Below are 20,481 nucleotides of genomic sequence, written 5' to 3' on the forward strand. Positions count from 1 at the left end.
ATTGATTTCAAAAGCCTTTTCAAAGGATGAAGTTCAGCCTAGGGTCTCTGGAAAGGATGCAGAGGAGGAGTGGAAAAGGACTAAGTAAGATAGAGCAAGAAGGGGTTCCAGGGTTGAAAACAAAAACGTGTGAATTCCTTTAGTGGCAGGTTTCAGCTCCCAAAGAGACGTCCATTGGTCAGAATAGGGAATGATGTCAGGTATCAGAAGGACAAGAATGGAGAGCAGGTGATTTGGTCCCTGACAGAGAATGGATCTGGAATTCAGCATTTTGCTTTCCCTTTTCGGGGGAAAACATACCTAATCTGAGAGATGTTGGAGCTCAGGGTGTTTCCCAGCCCCCTCCTCTCTGGTCCACCCTTTGTCAAACTCTGAAATCAGGTCCTTCAGGACAGTGACCCCTCCCATCTGTGTGATGCTAACCCCTGGTTGTGTGACACAGACATTTGTCTCCAGAGGCCATAACCCAGCTAGCAGGTGCTGGTCTGACCCCTCTGCCTGACACCGAACCCCTCCTTGAGATAGATCAGCTTTTCTTTTCATGTCACTATTCATCCACTCATTTATTCAAACAGCTAGCCAGTAATTTATGTGTCTTACTTGTGCTAGGCTCTGTGCTCACTGTAGAGGATGCCTAAATGTGAAGACACTGCTCTGCCTTCAGAGAGCTTATAGACTAGGGGGAATGATAGGTTCATAAGAAGGCAATTGCAAAACAAAGCGTTCAGAGCTAAAACTCTACCTATATCATTGTCTAGGTGGAAATATTAGCAAAACACATTGTCCGTTACATGATTTGGATCCAAAATATATAAGGGAATCTTTAAACTCAACAACAAGAACATGAATAACCCAATTAAAAGTGCTGAACTTTTAATTGGGTTAAAAGTTCAGACAGTATCTGAACAGATACTGTCCCAAATACATTAGTCTGTTGAGGCTATGATAACAAAATACTATAGACTGGGGATCTTGAACAACTGACATTTATTTTCTCACAGTTCTGGAGGCTAGAAGTCCATGATCAAGGTGCCAGCAAATTCAGTTTCTGGTGAGAGCTCTCTTCCTGGCTTTGTGGGCCACTCTATCCTCCTGTGGTACTTCCTCTGTATTTATGTATACAGCTCTCTGGTGTCTCTTTTTATAAGGACACTAATCCTATCAAAGCAGTGCCCCACCCTTAGGACCTCATTTCTCCCAAATTATTTCCTTATAGGACCTATCTCCAAATACAATCACTTTGGGGTTTATGGTTTCAACATAGGAATTTTTCGAGGATGCAGTTCATTCCACAACAACAAAGAGGAAGTATAGATGACAAATAGTATAGGAAAAGATTCTCAACATACATTAGGAAATTACAAATTAAGGCAACAATGAGATACCACTACACACCTGGTAGAATGGCTAAAGTTTAAGACCAAGAACACCAAGTGTTGGTGGGGTTGTAAAACAGCAAGAATGTTCATTTATTGCTGGTAGGAATACAAAATGTACAGCCACTTTGGGTGATTTCTTAAAATCTAAACATAATCTTACCATACGAGCCAGCAATCACTCCCCTGGTTATTAACTGAATGAGCTAAAAACTTATGTCCACAGACTCTTACACCTGAATAATTACAACAACCTTAGTCATAATTGCCAAACCTCGGAAGCAACCAAGATGGGTAAATGGATAAACAAAGTGTGGTGTATCCACACTGGAAAATGTCTTATTCAGTGATTTTTTTAAAATGAGCTATCAAGAGATGAAAGAAAAAAAAGATGAAACACATAGAGAATCCTTAAATGCATATTACTAAGTGACAGAAGCCAGTCCAAAAATATTATATATTGAATGGTTCCAATTTATGACATTTTGAAAAAAAGCAACCTATAGAGGCAGTAAAAAGATGAGTGGTTGTCAGATTTTGGGGAGATGGGGAGAAGAGTGACCAGGAAGAGCACGGGGCATTTTTAGGGAAGTAAAATGATTCCTTATGATACTCTAATTGTAGATACATGACATTATGCCTTTGTCCAAACCCATAATACTATATAACGTAAAGAGCAAATCCTAATATAAGCTATGGACTTTAGTAACTAATAACGTATCAATATTTGTTCATCAGCTATAACAGCTATACATCAGTGCAAGATATTAAAAAAAAAAAAACAGACTGCTTAGTGGTAGACTACTCCGGGGATATAGGTATACACTGTAAAATTCCTTCAGCTTCATTTCATGTTTAAAATTTTTTATAATAACATGTGGGAGAAAATTTTAGGTCTTTAGTTAATTAACATACAGTGTAATATTAGTTTCAGGTGCAAAATATAGTGACACAAGACTTCCATACATCACCTAGTGCTCTCATAGCAGGTGTCCTCCTTAATCCCCATTGTCTATTTTTACCCAGGCCCCACCCTCTCCCCTCTGTAACCACCAGTTTGTTCTCTGTAGTTATAAGTCTGCTTCTTGGTTTGATCTTCTCTCTCCTTTTTTCCCTATTCTCATCTGTTTTGTTTCCTAATGTGGGAAAAGTTTTTTTTTTTTAATTGAATTAATGTGCCTTGAGCACAAGGTTAAAGATACTTCTTGAGTGTATACTGTGTGAAAGGAAAGAGTTTCTAAAAAATTATACTTCACCTGGGTCTTAGAGAAGGGGAAGGAGCTTGTCTGGCATAAAAAGAAGAGAAAAAATAATTCAAAAGGAGGGCAAGTCTTCTGTAAATGCAAGAATATGTGAAACAACATGGTGTGTTTGTGGAATAGCAACCATGTATTACAGCGGAAGTGTTAACCGGGTGGAGAGAGAAACAGGAATTATATAATGAAAAGCCTTATTATGTAAGCCTTGCATATATAAGGCTTGCATAAGTCCTTATTGTGTGAGAGATAAGGATCCAATAAATTTATTATTTTATGAAATTCTATTGAATATTTGGGACAGACCCTAAGCCCAGTGGGGTTATTGCAATTTCCTTCCCTTGGGTGTGAGACCTGTGACTTCCTTTGAACTAATAGAATATGGCAAAATTATGGGATTTCATTCTGATAATTACATTGATAGAGAATATTAACATTGTGTATACACACACATATACACATCCGCCTTGCTAGCGTGCACAAGAGAGATTCTTCCCACTGGTATGGGGTCGTGAGCAGACACACTGAGGAGGCCTAAGTGGCAAAGAACTATGTATGGGTGACCTCTCTGCACTAAGGATAGCTTCAAGGACCCGAGGGCAACTTTCAGGGGATAGCCCGCAAAAAGTGAGTATCTGGTATCATACAACCAGAGGGAAATGAATTCTGCCAACAACCCGAATAAGCCTGGAAGCAAATTCTTACCTCAAACTCTTGCTAGACCCTGAAGGGAGGACCCAGCTAAGCCACGCTTGAACTCCTGATTCACAGAAACTGTGAGATAATACGTGCTCTTTTAAGTTGTTCAATTTGTGGCAATGTTTTTATGCAGCAATAGAAAACCAATACAAACGCATACTGTGTACCAGCACTTTATTAGCTATTGATGATTTAGTGGTAAGGGAGATGAGATGATGAAGTCTAACACGGAAGATGCGTGTAAGAAAACCTGCCATCATGAATGTCACAATGGCGGAAGGAAAGGGAGGTAGAAGCACATATAGCAGGAACCCTAAAATAAGGGTCAGAAGAAGACTGCCTTGAGGAAGTGATATTCGAGGTTTAAAGGATGAGTAGAAGTTAACCAAATAAAGAGATGGGGGAAAAGTCTCTGGAAAGTTGAATGAGGACTCAAAAGAGAAGAGCATGTATGAAAGAGAGTGAAGACAGACCAAGAGGAATCCTCCAGAGTTCAGGAATTTTCAAGTAGGCACTGCCTACAAAGAAAACCCAGGAGGCAACCAGAGAGCAGATCAAGGGAGGACATCCTCGGGGTCCATATTTTAGATGGAATAGGATTTATCTTGTTTAAATGGTGATAGGAAGAAGTCAATAGATAGGGGAAGTGGAAAAATATAAAGAAGTAGAGATGCTCAATAGAGCTGTCCATGAGGAAGTCAGAGAACTAATGCACATCATAAGTGAAGGTAAATGCTGGAGACAATAGGGTCTCACTTTCAGGAAGGATCAAAAAGAATGAGGAAGAAAAGCACTAAGTATGTTTGCAGAGTGGGAGGTAGGACAGTTAAAATTATCACTGATGGTTTCAACGTCCCAGTTGGACATCATTCACTGAAGATGAAGCACTGACGGCCAGAGGAGGAGGAGAATGCTTGCTGTGGCCATTATGAAGCATTGTACAGAGAGTGACTTGGGAAATGCAGGATTGCCAGTACGTGTTGAAGACATAATTTAGAAATGATCAGATGATTATTTTATTAAAAACTCTGGGACAGTATAAATCTGATTCAGTAAAGGGGACAAAGGGTATGGGGTAGTGAGTGAATCAGAGACAGGAAGCAGGGAGAAACTAGGAGCAAGGCTGCTGGAGAAGACAGGCAAACAGAGGGACTTGTGCATTGGATGGCCAACATGACAAGAAAAGGAAACATCTTGAATTAAACTTGGCCTTAGTATCCCAAGTTGAGAATTTGATTCTTTTTGTTTATGTGTCAGGAAAAGCTATGGGTTTAGTCACAATCCAGCTTTTTTTTTTTTTTTAATTTTTTGCTTTGGTGGAGGAGGAAAAGCAGAGTATATCAATGTCTCGGAACCAACCTTTCTCCCCTCCCCGGCAATCTCTACAATTGCATGGATTCACCACCTCTCTCATGGGATGCCAAATCTCTTCCCTCTTTGTAAAGTCTTTTCCTTCTGTCATTATTCTCTCTCGACTCACTGACCCTCTCTGATCCTCTTTCCCTTCTTAACAGATGACCTATTTGTGACTTCATGGCTTCTTACTGTGGACCCATACTTTTGGGTCATTTGGAATCCTCTCAATTCCATATTTTTAGGTGTCTTGGTCAATGGGTCCTGGGTGGTATACATCTCTCCACTCTATGCTAGGGCAAGAGAGGGACTGAGCATCATTCAGAGCTCTGCCCACTAGCACAGACTCTGCTGAAGTCCACGGCTAGCACATAAATATACAACTCCCCTATTGTCATTGCCCAGACATTATCTAAGATCTAGATCTTTGTCTCCAGCTGTGTGCTAGACATGATCACCTCCATGTCCTTCAAAGATCTCAAGTATAACATGCCTATCTTTCCTGCTCATGACTATGCTCTGACACTTTACACATGAAAATATTGGTTCTCTGCATATTATGTTTGTGAACCATCATCACACAGATGTCCAAGTCAGAAACTTGGGCATTATTCCAGACAATTCTCTTTCTACTCACAGTCAATACGTGTAAACTCTACAGGTTCTGCTTCTTCGGTATCTCCCAATTCAGAAATTTGATGAGGTTCTACCATAGAAGTTTTAATGACACCTCCCTCTGATCCCAACAGGATAAAAATCTAAATTCCTTCACCAAGCAGGTCAGGCCCTTCACAATCTAAACCTTGCTCAACTATAAATAATAATCTTTTATCACATCTGGCCTGCTCCCCTGCAGACAATTTACTTTCTACCCTCTAGTATTATTTATTTAGATATATTTTCCAGAACATGCCACATTTTTGTACTTTCTGACTTACTTAACTATTCCCTCAGATTTACAATATTCTCTCCTAATTTGTCTGCCTATTTGGTGAAATGTCCTCCCACTGTGACACCTGGAATTTTTTTTTTTCTCTGCTCTCCTTAAACTTACTTCTTATCTCCATTTTAACAATAGCCATACGGTGTTATAACTGGCTGCTTGATGGCCAAGTGTAGGTCATAGTCTCTCAAGTGTCCCTAGCATATACAATGTCTGCTAAGGAGCTGACAACTCAATACTTTTTGAAAGGAATGAACACTTGACAGGCATGTTGCTACATTTCTCATCATGCTGGCAGTTAACATATAAAGAGATTGGTGGTCAAAGCATGAGTTCTTAGCGTCTTTTTTTTTTTTTTTTTTTTTTTACTGAACGTTTTCTACTTGGATTCTATCCAAGAACAAGAAAGATCAAGAGAGTTGTGAGTTCAGTACAGAAATCATGAAGATGTTTCCCTGGGGGACAGAGGAACAGAGCCTCAGTGGGTATTAATAGTTTTCATGATCCATCTTGCATAGTGATGGACTTCTGTGAAGAATGCTTCACTTCCCAGGGTGACACTTCCTTTGTCCCAGGACAAGACTCCATGCAGCCTCCCATTGCAGATGGCTGGAGCAGCGGAGACTTCCTGCCAGAGAGAGAGAACAGGAGGTCAATGTTGTTTTGTCCTCATGGAAAAAGAATAAATTCAAAGACCTGGCATCTAAAGGACTAGACTCATTTTTCTTGAAAGGTAACAACCCTTTCTTCACATCCACCTAGATCTCACTTTTCTTGGTTCAAGCTTGAGCCCAACCTGAGTGCAAGCAGGAGGAGAAATGACAAATAGTTCTACCGAGAACTATAAAATGAAGGAAGAGGAATTAATGACCAACACAAAGACCTAGGGGGTGAAGAAAGGGACCCCGGGCCTTTTGGATGAGCACCATTTGATTTTCTACAATCACCTCTCCTCTTCATGGACCCCTTGCAATCTTTCTATCTGAAGAAAGGAAAAATACCTTGACTTTAGATATGATGTTCAAAGGTTTTCCCACACACATGATGTGTACTGCCATTCTATTTCCTACCATATTCTTGCAGTAATCGAAGGGATGAGAAGGCTGGTTTATCCATGTCAGGATGTCAGGGTCACTAACTATGGGGAAAAAAAGACAAATGAAGTCCATGGTTACTGTGCTTGTCACACATACTCTTGTGATGACTTGTGTTTACTTTGTAAACACATTCCATCCTTCTGAGGGTTTCTCATTCAGTATCTATGTCAGAGGTGCAGATTCAGATCATGACGTTCTCCTTACATCAGACAACAGATCTGTCATTCTCTATCTCCTCGGCCTAATTTAGGAAACTTTGAAAACCCACCAGAAGGTTATAAATGACCATGAAAACAGACACAAACCCATTGTCCCTAAGAAATCTTTATATTTGGCATCTACTTCAACTTCTTTATATTTAATCATTTAATTTTTACATTTACATTTAACCACAAAGGGAGGAACTATTTTTTAATGTGTCTAAAGCTGCTTTTTTAATGAAATAGATCATTTATAAATGGATTATTTATAGTGTGTGTATGTGTGTGTATAAGGATACATATATATTTCCCCCAAAGAAGTCACAGTGTTCATCTCCCTCATTGTAATTGTTACGCTACTGTTAACCTCAGAATGCAAGGATTACTAACCAATATAATTCTAATCTCTGGTGGGGAGAGACAAGGAGGAAGGCAATAAAAAACTGATTAGAGATTGCTCAAACTAACCCTAGTGTTGCCTACAGAGCAGGATTTTTCTGGTAGTGTATCAACCTGATGTCCTAAAACAGAAAGTGTCAAGTCAAAAAAGAAAGAGGGGAGTTATGTTCAGTTTTAGGTTTTTAACCTTGAATCGAAATGTGTAGAATAAACAAGGTGAAAGTAACCAAGCACTTGAAATAATGAATTCCTAATAAACATCCAAACTCTTACACCAAAGAGCTTACAGAATTAGTTTGTCACTATGATTCTGACATGCAGAACCCATGTGATAAAACCTTTCTATGATTTTATTTTGTTTTCAAACAGTATGTAACAAATTACTTTTGCAATTACTTTGAATAAGACTTGAAAGTCAAGGATAAAAATCATAGACTTCAATTTTTTCAGATAATATATTCACGGGGCGCCTGGATGACTCAGTGGGTTAAGCCTCTGCCTTCAGCTCAGGTCATGATCTCAGGGTCCTGAGTTTGAGCCCTGCATTGGGCTCTCTGCTCAGCAGGGAGCCTGCTTCCCCCTCTCTCTCTGCCTGCCTCTCTGCCTACTTGTGATCTCCGTCTGTCAAATAAATAAATAAAATCTTAAAAAAAAAAAAGAAAATATATTCACTTAGATTCCCAGAAATTTTCTTCTGAATTAAAAATGAAGCTGCCAAATACTGAGAATATAAAACTCCCACTTTTTATTTGTTTTTATGGGACAGATGGATTGTTCTGGGGCCATCAGTGCTGGGTGTAAACCTGATTAATGTCACGACAATTGCATCAGTGAACACAGAGAGAGAGATCACAAGTAGGCAGAGAGGCAGGCAGAGGGGGAGAGGGAAGCAGACTCCCCGCTGAGCAGAGAGCCCAATGCAGGGCTCCATCCCAGGACCCTGGGATCATGACCTGAGCCAAAGGCAGAGGCTTAACTCACTGAGCCACCCAGGCACCCCCAGATTGGCTGATTTTACAAAGGTGACATTGATTGTCTTGTTGAAGCTGTGTTCTCTCTGTCAAATAAATAAATAAAAATCTTTAATAAAAAAAATAAATAAAATAAAATAAAATCAGCCAATATGACCCCCTGCAACAAACATGCTTGAAAGTGCCAAACAATGAACCACCACCACACCCCTACAGATGTAAACCCTTTTAGGCCTCTGAAAGTCCTCCAAACTCTGTGCCAAAAGCTTTCCCCAAACCCCATCTAGGCCTAGTACTCTGCTCTGCTCAGTAAGACTGGTGTCTGCTCAGCTTTGCTCCTCCTTACTAGAATCATTAATAAATTTAGCTTTATCATTTCATTTCAGATATTGAGTGGTGGCCCCATTATCCTTTGACAATCCCTAAAGAGAGTATGACAGGTTTTTAGCAGCCACATGAAGTAAAGACCCACCAATAACCAACAAATGTGTAAGAAAGCAACTTTCTTCACAAAGTGCCCTTGATAAAACATGCTCCCGCAGAGACTGTATGTTCTCTGCCCATGCCAAGAGAGCTCAGAGGCTGGTGGCATGCATGCCGGCAACAGGGTCTGTGGCAATTTTTCTCAGAGGTAGGTCAAGGCCAGAGAGACACCAACAGTATCTCATAATCAAAATCAACCCCCCTGTGCACACCCTGATGTCCACCTCTGAGGGGGGGAGCTCTTGGGGAAAGCAGTAGGTATGAGAGTTGCACTCTGTGGGTGGGAAGAGCTCCCTTAGCTACCCTCATCTCTCAGGGTCTGCTTAAGTGTATCATCATCAACATAGGCTGTGTTGTCTGTGGCAGGGGGTGGGAAGTGTCCTCTGTCACCTCACCGTATGTTCTGTTTTTGTTTTTCTCGCTGCTGTTGGATGAATCGTGTGGTGGACTTTCAGCAGCTATCAATGAGACAGTCAGCCAGCTTCCCACAGGACACCTTGATACTGTTCTTAGGGTGAGGACTCCTAGTTCCTCCACTGTTCCCTGAATTCAGTTCTCTGGGCTCTGGTCTTGAATATTCTAGAGATAGGACAGTTACTGCCTTGTCCACTCATTAGTGTCAGATTGGCTGCTCTGTATCAGTCTCTGAGTGATATTTATTGGCTTACAATCTTGGTAGGATAAGGTCCTGGCAATAATCACTGTAGGGTCAAGAACATTACCTCATGGCAAACATTCCCTTCAAGTATATCCCTCCACATTTTTTCCCAGCTCCAAAACCTCCTCAGGATGAAGAACACAGATTCAAACACTTACGGTTTTTGTATTCATTCCAAGTCCAGGTTGGGATAAAGCAGGAATCATTAAATGTTAAGGGCTCCATAGATATGGCTATGGTCCCCACGTGGGAATTGAGTGCAGCAGCCTTGGACAGTTTTATCAGCATCAGGTCATTCTCCAGAGATCGTGCCTTGAACTCAGGGGCGGGGATAATCAATGAGTAATTCCGTATCTGCTCTTTCTTATTTCTGATGCTGGGTTGATAAACTCCCAGTCGGATTTTAATGCTTTGGAAGAAAGAGGGCAGGGAGTTGGGAAAGAGAAGGTCACAGAATTGTCAGAGTGGCAACAAATGTCAGAAGTGACCTCCCCAATCATCTTCATTTCCCCTCTTGTACCTGAGAACTGAAGTGACCTGCTTTGGTTTGTCAAATTGTACTAGTAGTTTACGGGGTTGTTGTATTAGGGTCTAGAGTCGGTGTATATATAAAACCTGACATGTATCAGCCACCTAGAGTGCACTCGGTACAGTCTAGTTTTATTATTGGTACTAAGATTTGGAAAATCTGAGTGGGCAAGTAATAGAGATGTGCCTTTACCATGTTGTCTCAAGCAGTGCTTGAGCAAGTGTATAATACCCTTCATTTCTAGATATTCTAGGTACCTCCTAGCCCCTCTCAAGCCCATGTCACTATATTTGCAATGTGCTGCCTTCTTTATCATTGATCCCCAAGGCTCTTAGTCTATCAGGATTCCCATTATGATTTTCCATTGTATTTCCTGGACACATTCAAACACACCCACTTCATCACCAGGAGTCCAATCGTGCCACAGATACAAGCACCATTTCCTACTAAAAACAGTTCATGCACTAGATCTGGCTGAGAAAAGAACATCAAGTTTTCCAATCCCCATTCTTGGAGGGGATGAACTATCTTTCCTTTGTATGTCTTACCATGTGCAGAGCAGGGGGTCCATCTGTGTTTGATTAAATGGTCTGGAATGACCAGGTGGCTGAGAACTGAGTTTTAAGTGAGCCTTGTAGACTCTTGAAACTCTGATTAGGTCCCAGGTACACAGCACATTCTCATGCAGTCACAGCAGGGACACAGATTTACAAGAGAGAGCAGGACTTTGTGCAGTGTTCCCTTGTCCTTCTCCTGTTCCCTGCATCCTGTGGCTTCTGCCTGACTCTTCCCCTCACCCTTTAGGCATGCCCCTACTCACTATAGTCCACATTGGTCTTAAAGTTGGCCAAATACTTTCACTACTTCAGGGACTCTACCTACCCTGTCCCCTCTACCTGGAATGTTCTCCCAGGCTTTATGCATTCAGCTGCCCCCTCCTCTTCCTGCTGGTCTCCTCTCTTCAAAGTGACCTGAAATGACCACCTTACCTAGAGCAGATCTCTGGTTTCATTCATGGATGTTATAACTTGCCATTCTTTGGTGTTTTATTTTTGGGTGTTTATTTGGGTTGGCTTACCTCCTCTACCAGAATGTAAGCTTCAGGAGAGAACATTTATTTCCATCTTGTTCCTTTGCTCTTTTCTCAGTGCATTAAACAGTTCCTAGATGTAGGAAATGCCTAATAATGTTGAATGAATGAATATTATTTATTCTCCATGAGAGAGTCTCCTGATACCTTCCTATCGATCTCCTCCTAAACCACCCAAATGGGTGTTATTTTTCCTATTGGGAAGGAGATCCTCTCTCTTCGCTGGTCTTCCAGTTCCCTTGGAATGTCATTAAGACTGGTTGGGATGCCACACCAGTCCTGCTTTTGTTTAAACAGATTCCTCCCAGCTCCCAGGAGCAAAGGGATACTTACGGTAAGGGGCAGTGGGCAGCTGTCAGTACCCACTCAGGGTGAATGAGAGACCCTACACAGGGTTCTGATCTGGACTGCAGATAGACCATGTAAGGAATAGTAAAATCTTCTAGTAAGTTCGGGTCATCATCTTTAGAGTCTGTGGCCAGAATAACTCCTAAAGAATTAATAGAGTCACAGGTAGAAAGAGAGTCAAACAGAATGAGAGGCAAGAGTTGGCTAGGGTAGTTTGTCTCTGACCTAAGGCTTTTAAAGATAATACCAGGGACTACAAATTATTTTAAACATCTTTTTAAAAATCAAAGGGAATCATACATGTCACCAAAGCTATACGCACTAGGGACCTTGACACATGTCTTTGTTTGAGATGGAAATATATTAAAATTCTGTGAGACTAACTCATGCACTGATCAGAAACCCTGATTGGCAGTGTGGTATATTACAAAAATGGGCGGGGGGGGGGGATGCATTAGTCCTTTCAAACCAATGTATTTTTTTTCAAAACATTATTTTTAACTAACTTTTGCCAAATAAACAAGAAAGTCATAATTACGTACCACCTGACTTTGTCAGTGAGAGGGATGGAAAGGCTTGGGGCAGGGATATAAGGCTTCTAGTGTACCTGACCCACCTGCCTTCCCTGCACACTCCTCTGGGTCCACCTGCCCAGAGGGCGAAGTGGCTGGCCAGAAAAAGTGGCAGTCCAAAAAATCCCACACTTGAGTCTCAGGAGAGAGTGGAGCACTATAGTGACTTATCCTGCCATGACCACAGGGCTCAGAGGGACTGTGAGAGCACCCTGATGGGATAAGTCAGCAGATGGAGTGGTTCCTTTTGTTTCCTTCAACAGTTAATTGAAAGAAATGCCCACCCCTTCCTGTCTCCTCAGTTGTGGCTACCTACTTCTCCTTCTGACCCACCCCATCTATCCCTCTCCAGGAAGCCAAGGCCAGCTGCTCACCAGCTGTGCTTAGAAGAGTGAAAATGAGACAGGGCTTCATAGCAGGCACAAATCTTGCCAGAAGTGCACTAGTTGGATCAAGCTGCAAACCGTCCCAGTCTTTAGTCCAAGTGTCCTTGGCCACGACAGCTGGGCAGAAACTTTAATTGGGGGTTAGAGGAAGAAGCAAGGATCTCATAGCAGTCTTGAGACTAGCGCTGCTCAAAACCCAATTATATGATGCCCAGCTTGGCACTGTCTCTGATGCAGGATGAAAGAGGAAGAAGCAAACCAGTTCAAGCACCTGATGCCTCCTCTCTGACCGCAGGTATCTCAGGAGTTCTGATGTATCTGCTGACATTTTTCCTCCCCTCTCTGTGACATGGCCTTTCTTTGTTGTCCCATCCTCCCTTTGTGACTCTGTCCCTCCCTGCCACCCTCATTTGCCATCTCCCTTATTCTAAAGGGTCCCTCTGCCATTCGTAGAGACTCACCAAACATTCAGATAATTTATTTAGAAATAAATTTAATAAACCATCTCTTGCTCCCCATTTTCATGATGAGGAAGCTGTGGTCCTCATGGAAGTTTTTGGCAAAGTCAGGACTCAGACTGAATCTCCGGATTTCCTCTGACATGTTGAACTTCATCTGAGCCCTGTGCTCCCAGAAACAGTGACTGTTAAAAATCCTCAGAATTTTGGGTTCAGGGAAATGGCTTACCACAAAGAACTACCTTCTGCACAGGAGTTACTAGAGACTTTGCCACTCTTTCTTGTGGCTCCCATAAAACTTGGGATGACTCCCTTGTTTACCTGTGACAAAACCAAACACAGACCTTTCCCCTCTCCGAACTCCCCATTCTTTGTCTCATGAGTGATTAGCTAAGCTTAGAATTCCTTTTTCCCCTGAAACTGGCTAAACACAGAGAAAACACTTTTTGTTCAGCTGACTGAGAAGTCCCCTGACTGAAAACAGTTGTTTTTGTCAACTACAAAACTCCCCACCTGTAAACATGTTTATTTCTCCCTATAGAAGTCTTAAGGCACAACCATCCTGCTGAGACACTCTGATCTTTGGATCTGGGGTGCTCTTACTACAATAGTCTGAATAAAATCATTCTTCTTACTTGTTCAGTTTTTGTCTTTGACATTTATTACTCTCCAATGTGCTACACTCCTGTTTTAATTTAGCCTTATGTGGGAACTCTACCCCCTGTAGAGATATGAGACAAAAGTGGGTTCCAACAGAGACAGTTTTCTTGCCATATCCTTGCTTCTCTGGCTTTGGTATCAGACTCACGTTGGCTTCTTACAATGGGTTTGGAAATGTTCCCTCCTCTTTTTGGAAGAGTCTGAGAAGGATTGGTATTAATTTCTCTTTAAATGTTCACTAGAATTTGCCAGTGAGGGTTTTCTCTCTTGGGAGATTTTTGATTACTGAGTCAATCTCTACTCCTCACTGATCTGTTCAGATTTTCTAATTTTAAAGTGTTTACAACAGTGAGTTCTAATGGGAAATAGGAAATGCTACATAAATGCTTATTAAATGAAATGACTGAGACTTTAGTATCTCCACATTTTCCAGGCTTCTGGGGATGCCTTTCTTCCCTAATGCACAAATATTTTTGTGAAGTCCTGTATAGTGGTGAAGAGCATGGACTCTGAGGTCTAGCTTCTAGGATTTGATTCCTGGCAACAAGACTCACAGCTGTCATACATTGAAAAAAACTGTTGACCTCTTAAGCTTCATGTAAGGAGGAATATTTGTGCCTATTTCTTGGATAGTTGCAAGGCTTGGATATTACTTGAAAGTATGTAGGAATGGTGTGACACATTGAAAAAACTTAATAAGTACTGATCATGATGATGTTGATGATGATTGTATTTTTCACCTCTGCAACAAGGAGGAATGAATTCTGAATACTAAGAAGGAATAAACCTTCAGTATGTCTCTGGTTCACAGAATTGTGCATTTTGGCTCAGCCCTATCCTGAGGCATGCTGCTCCTTAAGTCAACGATTCCGGGCTATTGAGCACCATGAGGGCATCTGGAGCACAGGTGTCCACAGTCTAATATAGCTCTCTCCCCCGAAATAAATTACTCTGCCCTCTCATTGTAACTGTGTTTGGCTCGTGACACACAGTGACGAATGTGAGACTCTGAACAGATGTGGGAGGATGAGGGTGGAGCCGGTCGTAATCCCAGCCTGCCCTGCACTGCACTCATTCTCAGCTGGCTTCCTTCTCAGACATGAATGTGGGTGATGGGACTTTTGTAAGTTGGTAAGGGCTATGACTAAGTTTTGTGAAGCAAACAGCCTGGGAATTTCACTAAATACAAACAATATATCTGCTCTGTAAAATCTATTACATGTTTATTGAGAAAAATATAGGGAAAAAAACAACAGAAGTATGAAACTCACTAATTATAACTCCACTTAGCATTGTCCACTGTTAGTGTGGCCAGCATTGCAATACTTTTTGCTCAGTCCATTCTCTGTAATTTTCACAAAACAAAAAATAGTTAATAATTTTGGACTTTTTTTTAAAGAGCAAGCAGTTTAAGGTTATCAGCGATATTGAGAGGAGGGTACAGAGATTTCCCATATACCCCGTAGTCTCCCCCATTACCAACATCCCCACCAGAGTGGTTCACTTGTTACAAAGGATGAGGCTACATTGACACATTATTATCCTTCAAAGTCCATAGTTTACTATGACATGTGTCATTAGAGTATCATACAGAGTATTTTCACTGCCCTAAAAGTCCTCTGGGCTCTGCCTGTTTATGCTTTGCCTCACTTCTGACCCTTGGAAACTACTATTCTTTTTATTGACATCATGATTATGCCTTTTCCACAATGTTTTATTGTTAGAATCATACGATATGTAGCTCTTTCAGTTTGCCTCTGTCCCTTAGTGATATGTACTTAGTTTCCTCCATGTCTTTTTGTTGCTTCATAGCTCATTTCTTTTTAGCACTGAATCGTATTCCATTGGCTGGATGTCCCACAGTTTATTTATCAATACACCTATGGAAGAGCATCTTGGTTGCTTCCAAGTTTTGCCAATTACAAATAAATTTTCTGTAAACATCCATATGAAGCTTTGTGTGTAGAGATAAGTTTTCATCTCGATTGTTGGATCATATGATAAGACTATGGTTCGGCAGAGTCCATAGCCGAGATGGGGTATAGCTAAACAACGATGAGACTAAGTTGCTCAGAATACATGACTATCTCCAAGATTAAGTAAAGACTTTTGCATTTCTATCCGTTAAATGAGACAGAACTTCTTTTTTTTTTTTAACAAAACAAGGTGAAATTTTATATTATGTTTGAGTGCTGAGGAACAAATGCTATGGGCTCAGCACTATTAGTTGCGTGACACTGAGTTCCTTAACTTCTCTGTGATTCAGTTTCTTCAACTGTACAGTGGTTATTTAATTAATTTATTTATTTTTATAATTTCTATTTATTTATTTATTTTTAATTTCTTTTCAGTGTAACAGAATTCATTGTTTATGCACTACACCCAGTGCTCCATGCCATACGTGCCCTCCATAATACCCACCACCTGGCTCCTCCAACCCCCCACCTCCCGCCCCTTCAAAGCCCTCAGATTGATTTTCAGAGTCCATAGTCTCTCATGGTTCACCTACCCTTCCAATTTCCCTCAACTCCCTTCTCCTCTACATCTCCCTATGTCCTCCATGTTATTTGTTATGCTCCACAAATAAGTGAAACCTATGATAATTGACTTTCTCTGCTTGACTTAATTTCGCTCACCATAATCTCTTCCAGTCCCGTCCATGTTGCTACAAAAGTTGGGTATTCATCCTTTCTGATGGAGGCATAATACTCCATAGTGTATATGGACCACATCTTCCTTATCCATTCATCCATTGAAGGGCATCTTGGTTCTTTCCACAGTTTGGCGACCGTGGCCATTGCTGCTATCAACATTGGGGTACAGATGGCCTTTCTTTTCATTACATCTGTATCTTTGGGGTAAATACCCAGTACTGCAATTGTAGGGTCATAGAGAAGTTCTATTTTTAATTTCTTGAGGAATCTCCACACTGTTCTCCAAAGTGGCTGCACCGGTTTGCATTCCCACCAACAGTGTAAGAGGGTTCCCCTTTCTCCACATCCTCTCCAACACACGTTGTTTCCTGTCTTGCTAATTTTGGCCTTTCTAACTGGTGTAAGGAGGTATCTCAATGTGGTTTTAATTTGAATCTCCCTGATGGCTAGTGATGATGAACATTTTTTCATGTGTCTGATAGCCATTTGTATGTCTTCATTGGAGAAGTGTCTGTTCATATCTTCTGCCCATTTTTTTGACATGATTATCTGTTTTGTGTGTGTTGAGTTTGAGAAGTTCTTTATAGATCCTGGATATCAGCCTTTGGTCTGTACTATCATTTGCAAATATCTTCTCCCATTCTGTGGGTTGCCTCTTTGTTTTGTTGACTGTTTCCTTTGCTGTGCAGAAGCTTTTGATCTTGATGAAGTCCCAAAAGTTCATTTTCGCTTTTGTTTCCTTTGCCTTTGGAGATATATCTTGAAAGAAGTTGCTGTGGCTGATATCGAAGAGGTTACTGCCTATGTTCCTCTCTAGGATTCTGATGGATTCCTGTCTCACGTTGAGGTCTTTTATCCATTTCGAGTTTATCTTTGTGTACAGTGTAAGAGAATGGTCGAGTTTCATTCTTCTACATATAGCTGTCCAATTTTCCCAGCACCATTTATTGAAGACAGAACTTCTTAATTGACCTTTAAAAGTATAACTAAGATAATACTAAGATAGTAACTAAATATCTTTATTTTTTAAAGGCCTTTGAAAAGTTGGGGCTCCTGCTGGCTCAGCTGGTAAAGCATCGGCCTTCAGCTCAGGTCATGATCCCAGGAACCTGGGCCTGAACCCCAGGTCAGGCTCTTTGCTCAGTGGGGAGTTGCTTCTCCCTCTCCCTCTGCCTGCCACTCTGCCTGCTTGTGCTCTCTCTCTGTCAAATAAATAAATACATACATATATACATAAATGAAATCTTTAAAAATATAACTAAAGGCTTTTGAAAAATTTAATTTGATACCAAAATCACTTGCTATAAAAGATGAATGATGATAATAGTTCACCTTTAAATAATGAATTAAATAAGATTTCTAGGGTTAAAGAGGCTTCTATTTGTCTCACTAAAGCAAATTTTCTCAGATGAATTCATCTTGAGCATGTGCTGAAATTCTCTGCTTGTTAATGGAAAACCAACAAGTGGATTATGGTGTGTACCAATACGAAGTAAACTTCCACAAGCTTATCTATCCTATATGGGAAAAAATATTTATGCAAAGAGCTATCTATCCTATATGAAAAAAAATTTACTCAAGGAGCTGCACTTCTTTGTGCAGATATTGCTTTATTTTACGTAGCTACAAAAGGTCATAACCATGAGGCTGACAGTTGAAAGCCATCTTGGAGTTCTCAGGAGGAAGTGAGAAGTAACTGAACTCGTCTGTACTATGATTAGACATAGCAAGAAAAAAACACTTTTGACTTTAGGTAGTTGTTTCTAATCTCAGATTGTTACCTCTTTATATATTTCCTTAGTTTTGCCCCCAAAATACCATGTCTTCCCTGGATCTTACGGAATTCTGAATTAAGGATTTATTTGTAGTAAATATATGTTGGTGAGAGATATCTCTTCTGACTCTATATAGTGGCTTATTTCAAATTACAGTATGTTTTCATAAGACTTTTAAAAAAAGATCTAGTTATTTATTTTAGAGCAAGAGAGACAGAGCATGAGATGGGGCAGAGACAGAATTAGAGGGAGAGGGACAATCCTCAAGGAGATGCCCCACTAAGCCCAATGTGGGGCTCTATCCCAGGACCCTGACATCGTGACCTAAGCCAAAAAAACAAGTCAGCTGCTTTTCCAGCTGAGCTACCTGGGAGCCCATGTTTTCATAGGTCTTTTTATGTGTTTCTCTGATTACAATGTTCACCCTTAAACAACAGAACCCATGCAGTTCAAACAGAAGTTTGAACTGCATGGGTTCACTTATTTGTGGACTTCTTACAGTACAGAAATGCAAATGAATTTTCTCTTCCTTATGATTTTCCTTTTAAAAAAAAAGTTTTATTTATTCACTTGACAGAGAAAGGGTGAGAGAGTACAAGCAGGGGGAGGAGCATGGGAGAGGGAGGTGCAGACTCCCTGCCTAGCAGGGAACCCCAAAGTGGGGCTCGATTGTAGGACCTACGGATCATGACCTGAGCCAAAGGCAGCCACTCAAATGACTGAGCAACCCAGGCGCCCCTCCTTATGATTTTCTTAAAATACTTTCTTTCTACTTTATTGTAAGAATATAGTATATACTCCATATAACATACCAAATATGTGTTAAACAAACGTTTATGTTATCAGTAAGGCTTCTGGCCAACAGTAGGCTATTAGTAGATAAGCTTTGCAGAAGTCATAAGTTACACAAGGATTTCTGACTATGCAGGATGTCGGTGCCCCAACCCTCATGTTGTTCAAACGTCCACTGGAGTTTAGAAGCAGGTCTGTGCCTTCCAGTCAGCCTCCCCTTTATCCAGTTTCTCTTCCTGCAGCATTTGCATCGAACAGCAATGTACTCTACAGTCTTATTCATTAGTTTTCCGTTTACCCAAAGAGAATACATATACCGTGAAGGTAGGGTTTTGCCTGTTTTCTTCTGTTGTCTCTTTAGTGCATTTTTAAAAGTGTTGACCCATGGTAGGTTTTCAGTAAGTATTTGTTGAGTAAGTGTTTGAATAAGTGAACAGAATAGTTACATTGTCTCCACTGAGGGATGTGCCAGGTTTACTCAGTCCTCTGTTAAATGAACATTTGAGTTGTTTCTGGGTTTTCAGGATTTCCTAGACGATATATCGATATATCGACAAGCACCGTAGATTATTCTAGTGGAGATTGTGGTCTCCTCCTTTATATCCACTCCTCCCCTTCTTGGTGACTAATCTTAAAACTACTCAGTTAATCAAACACATACCACGTAGGCCAAGATTCTTGCAGCATGAAAAGCCCATCCCTAGCTCTGATGCCATGCCATGTCACTTCCTTGTAAATTAACTAGCATAGTCCCATTTGATTATTGGCTCAGGGTTGTGCAAATGACCAGATTCAGTTAAAGACATACAATATGATGATGTCTGCTGGGCCTATCTGGGAAAGAAGGTTTCTAGATCTGCTGGGAGCAACTTTGTTTATCTCTTTCCCTGGATACAGACAAGGAAAGTAGGGCCCTGAGGGCTTTTTGATCACAAGGCTTTATCCCTAGGATAAAGTGACAGAAAGGACAGTAAATGAGAGTAAGGCACAGGGCAGAGCCAGGAGTAAATTGGCTCCTTGACATTTTTGCATTGCTGAATCACAACATCCCTGAAGCTTTCCTCATTTCTAAGTTTCCATTAATGCAAGACCTAATGAGCTGGATATTCTATTCCTTGCAACCGAATGACTTCTAAATGCTACACTCCCATGTATACTTTGTTTTGTTTTTACATGCATTTTTTTTAATTTTTTTTATTTCTTTTCAGTGTAACAGTATTCATTGTTTTTTCACCACACCCAGTGTTCCATGCAATCCGTGCGCTCCCTAATACCCACCACCTGGTTCCCCCAACCGTCCCCCACCCCCCCACCCCCCGCCCCTTCAAAACCCTCAGGTTGTTTTCATGTTTTAATAGGATAGAGTTCTAGAAGTGAAGTTGCTGGGTCAAAGAGTGTACAGATTTTACACTTTAATATAAATATACAAATTACAAAGGGTTAGATTTTAAAAAGGCAATAGAAGGTGATAAGAGAAGCTGAAAAGGGACTATAGAATGGTATTAAGAAATAGGATTTGTTTTGTTTGTTTGTTTGTTTTCATACTTCTCTTCAGGCCAGCCCTGATCTCCCACCTTTTATCTATCTCATTAGCCTGCCAGGTCTCTGAATCTGCCCTCTACTTGGGCAGAGATGGGTAGGCGTATATTGATGGTGGTGATGGAGTGGAATAGAAAGCATTTCAGAGGAAACAGGAGAATCGTCCAGCTCATTTGTTTCTGCACAGAAGCCTGACGTGTTTAGCTAAGGTAGATCTATAGCTACCTATTTTAACAAAGAGGA

The 20,481-nt window shown here is 40.8% G+C and overlaps 1 protein-coding gene across 1 annotated transcript; it reads right to left on the reverse strand.

The window, feature by feature from the left end:
* Window positions 1-6,105: 6,105 nt before the first annotated feature.
* On the reverse strand, window positions 6,106-12,388 carry LOC308352400 (putative inactive serine protease 58; the record flags this gene model as incomplete). Its single annotated transcript, XM_080818656.1, has 5 exons — window positions 6,106-6,255; window positions 6,629-6,765; window positions 9,594-9,844; window positions 11,388-11,544; window positions 12,349-12,388. The coding sequence occupies 5 exons, from the start codon at window positions 12,386-12,388 to the stop codon at window positions 6,106-6,108; spliced, it is 735 nt and encodes a 244-aa protein (XP_080674782.1).
* Window positions 12,389-20,481: the final 8,093 nt, after the last annotated feature.

The sequence above is a fragment of the Martes martes genome (assembly GCF_963455335.1).
Source record: "Martes martes genome assembly, chromosome: 11".
Taxonomy (NCBI): Eukaryota; Metazoa; Chordata; class Mammalia; order Carnivora; family Mustelidae; genus Martes; species Martes martes.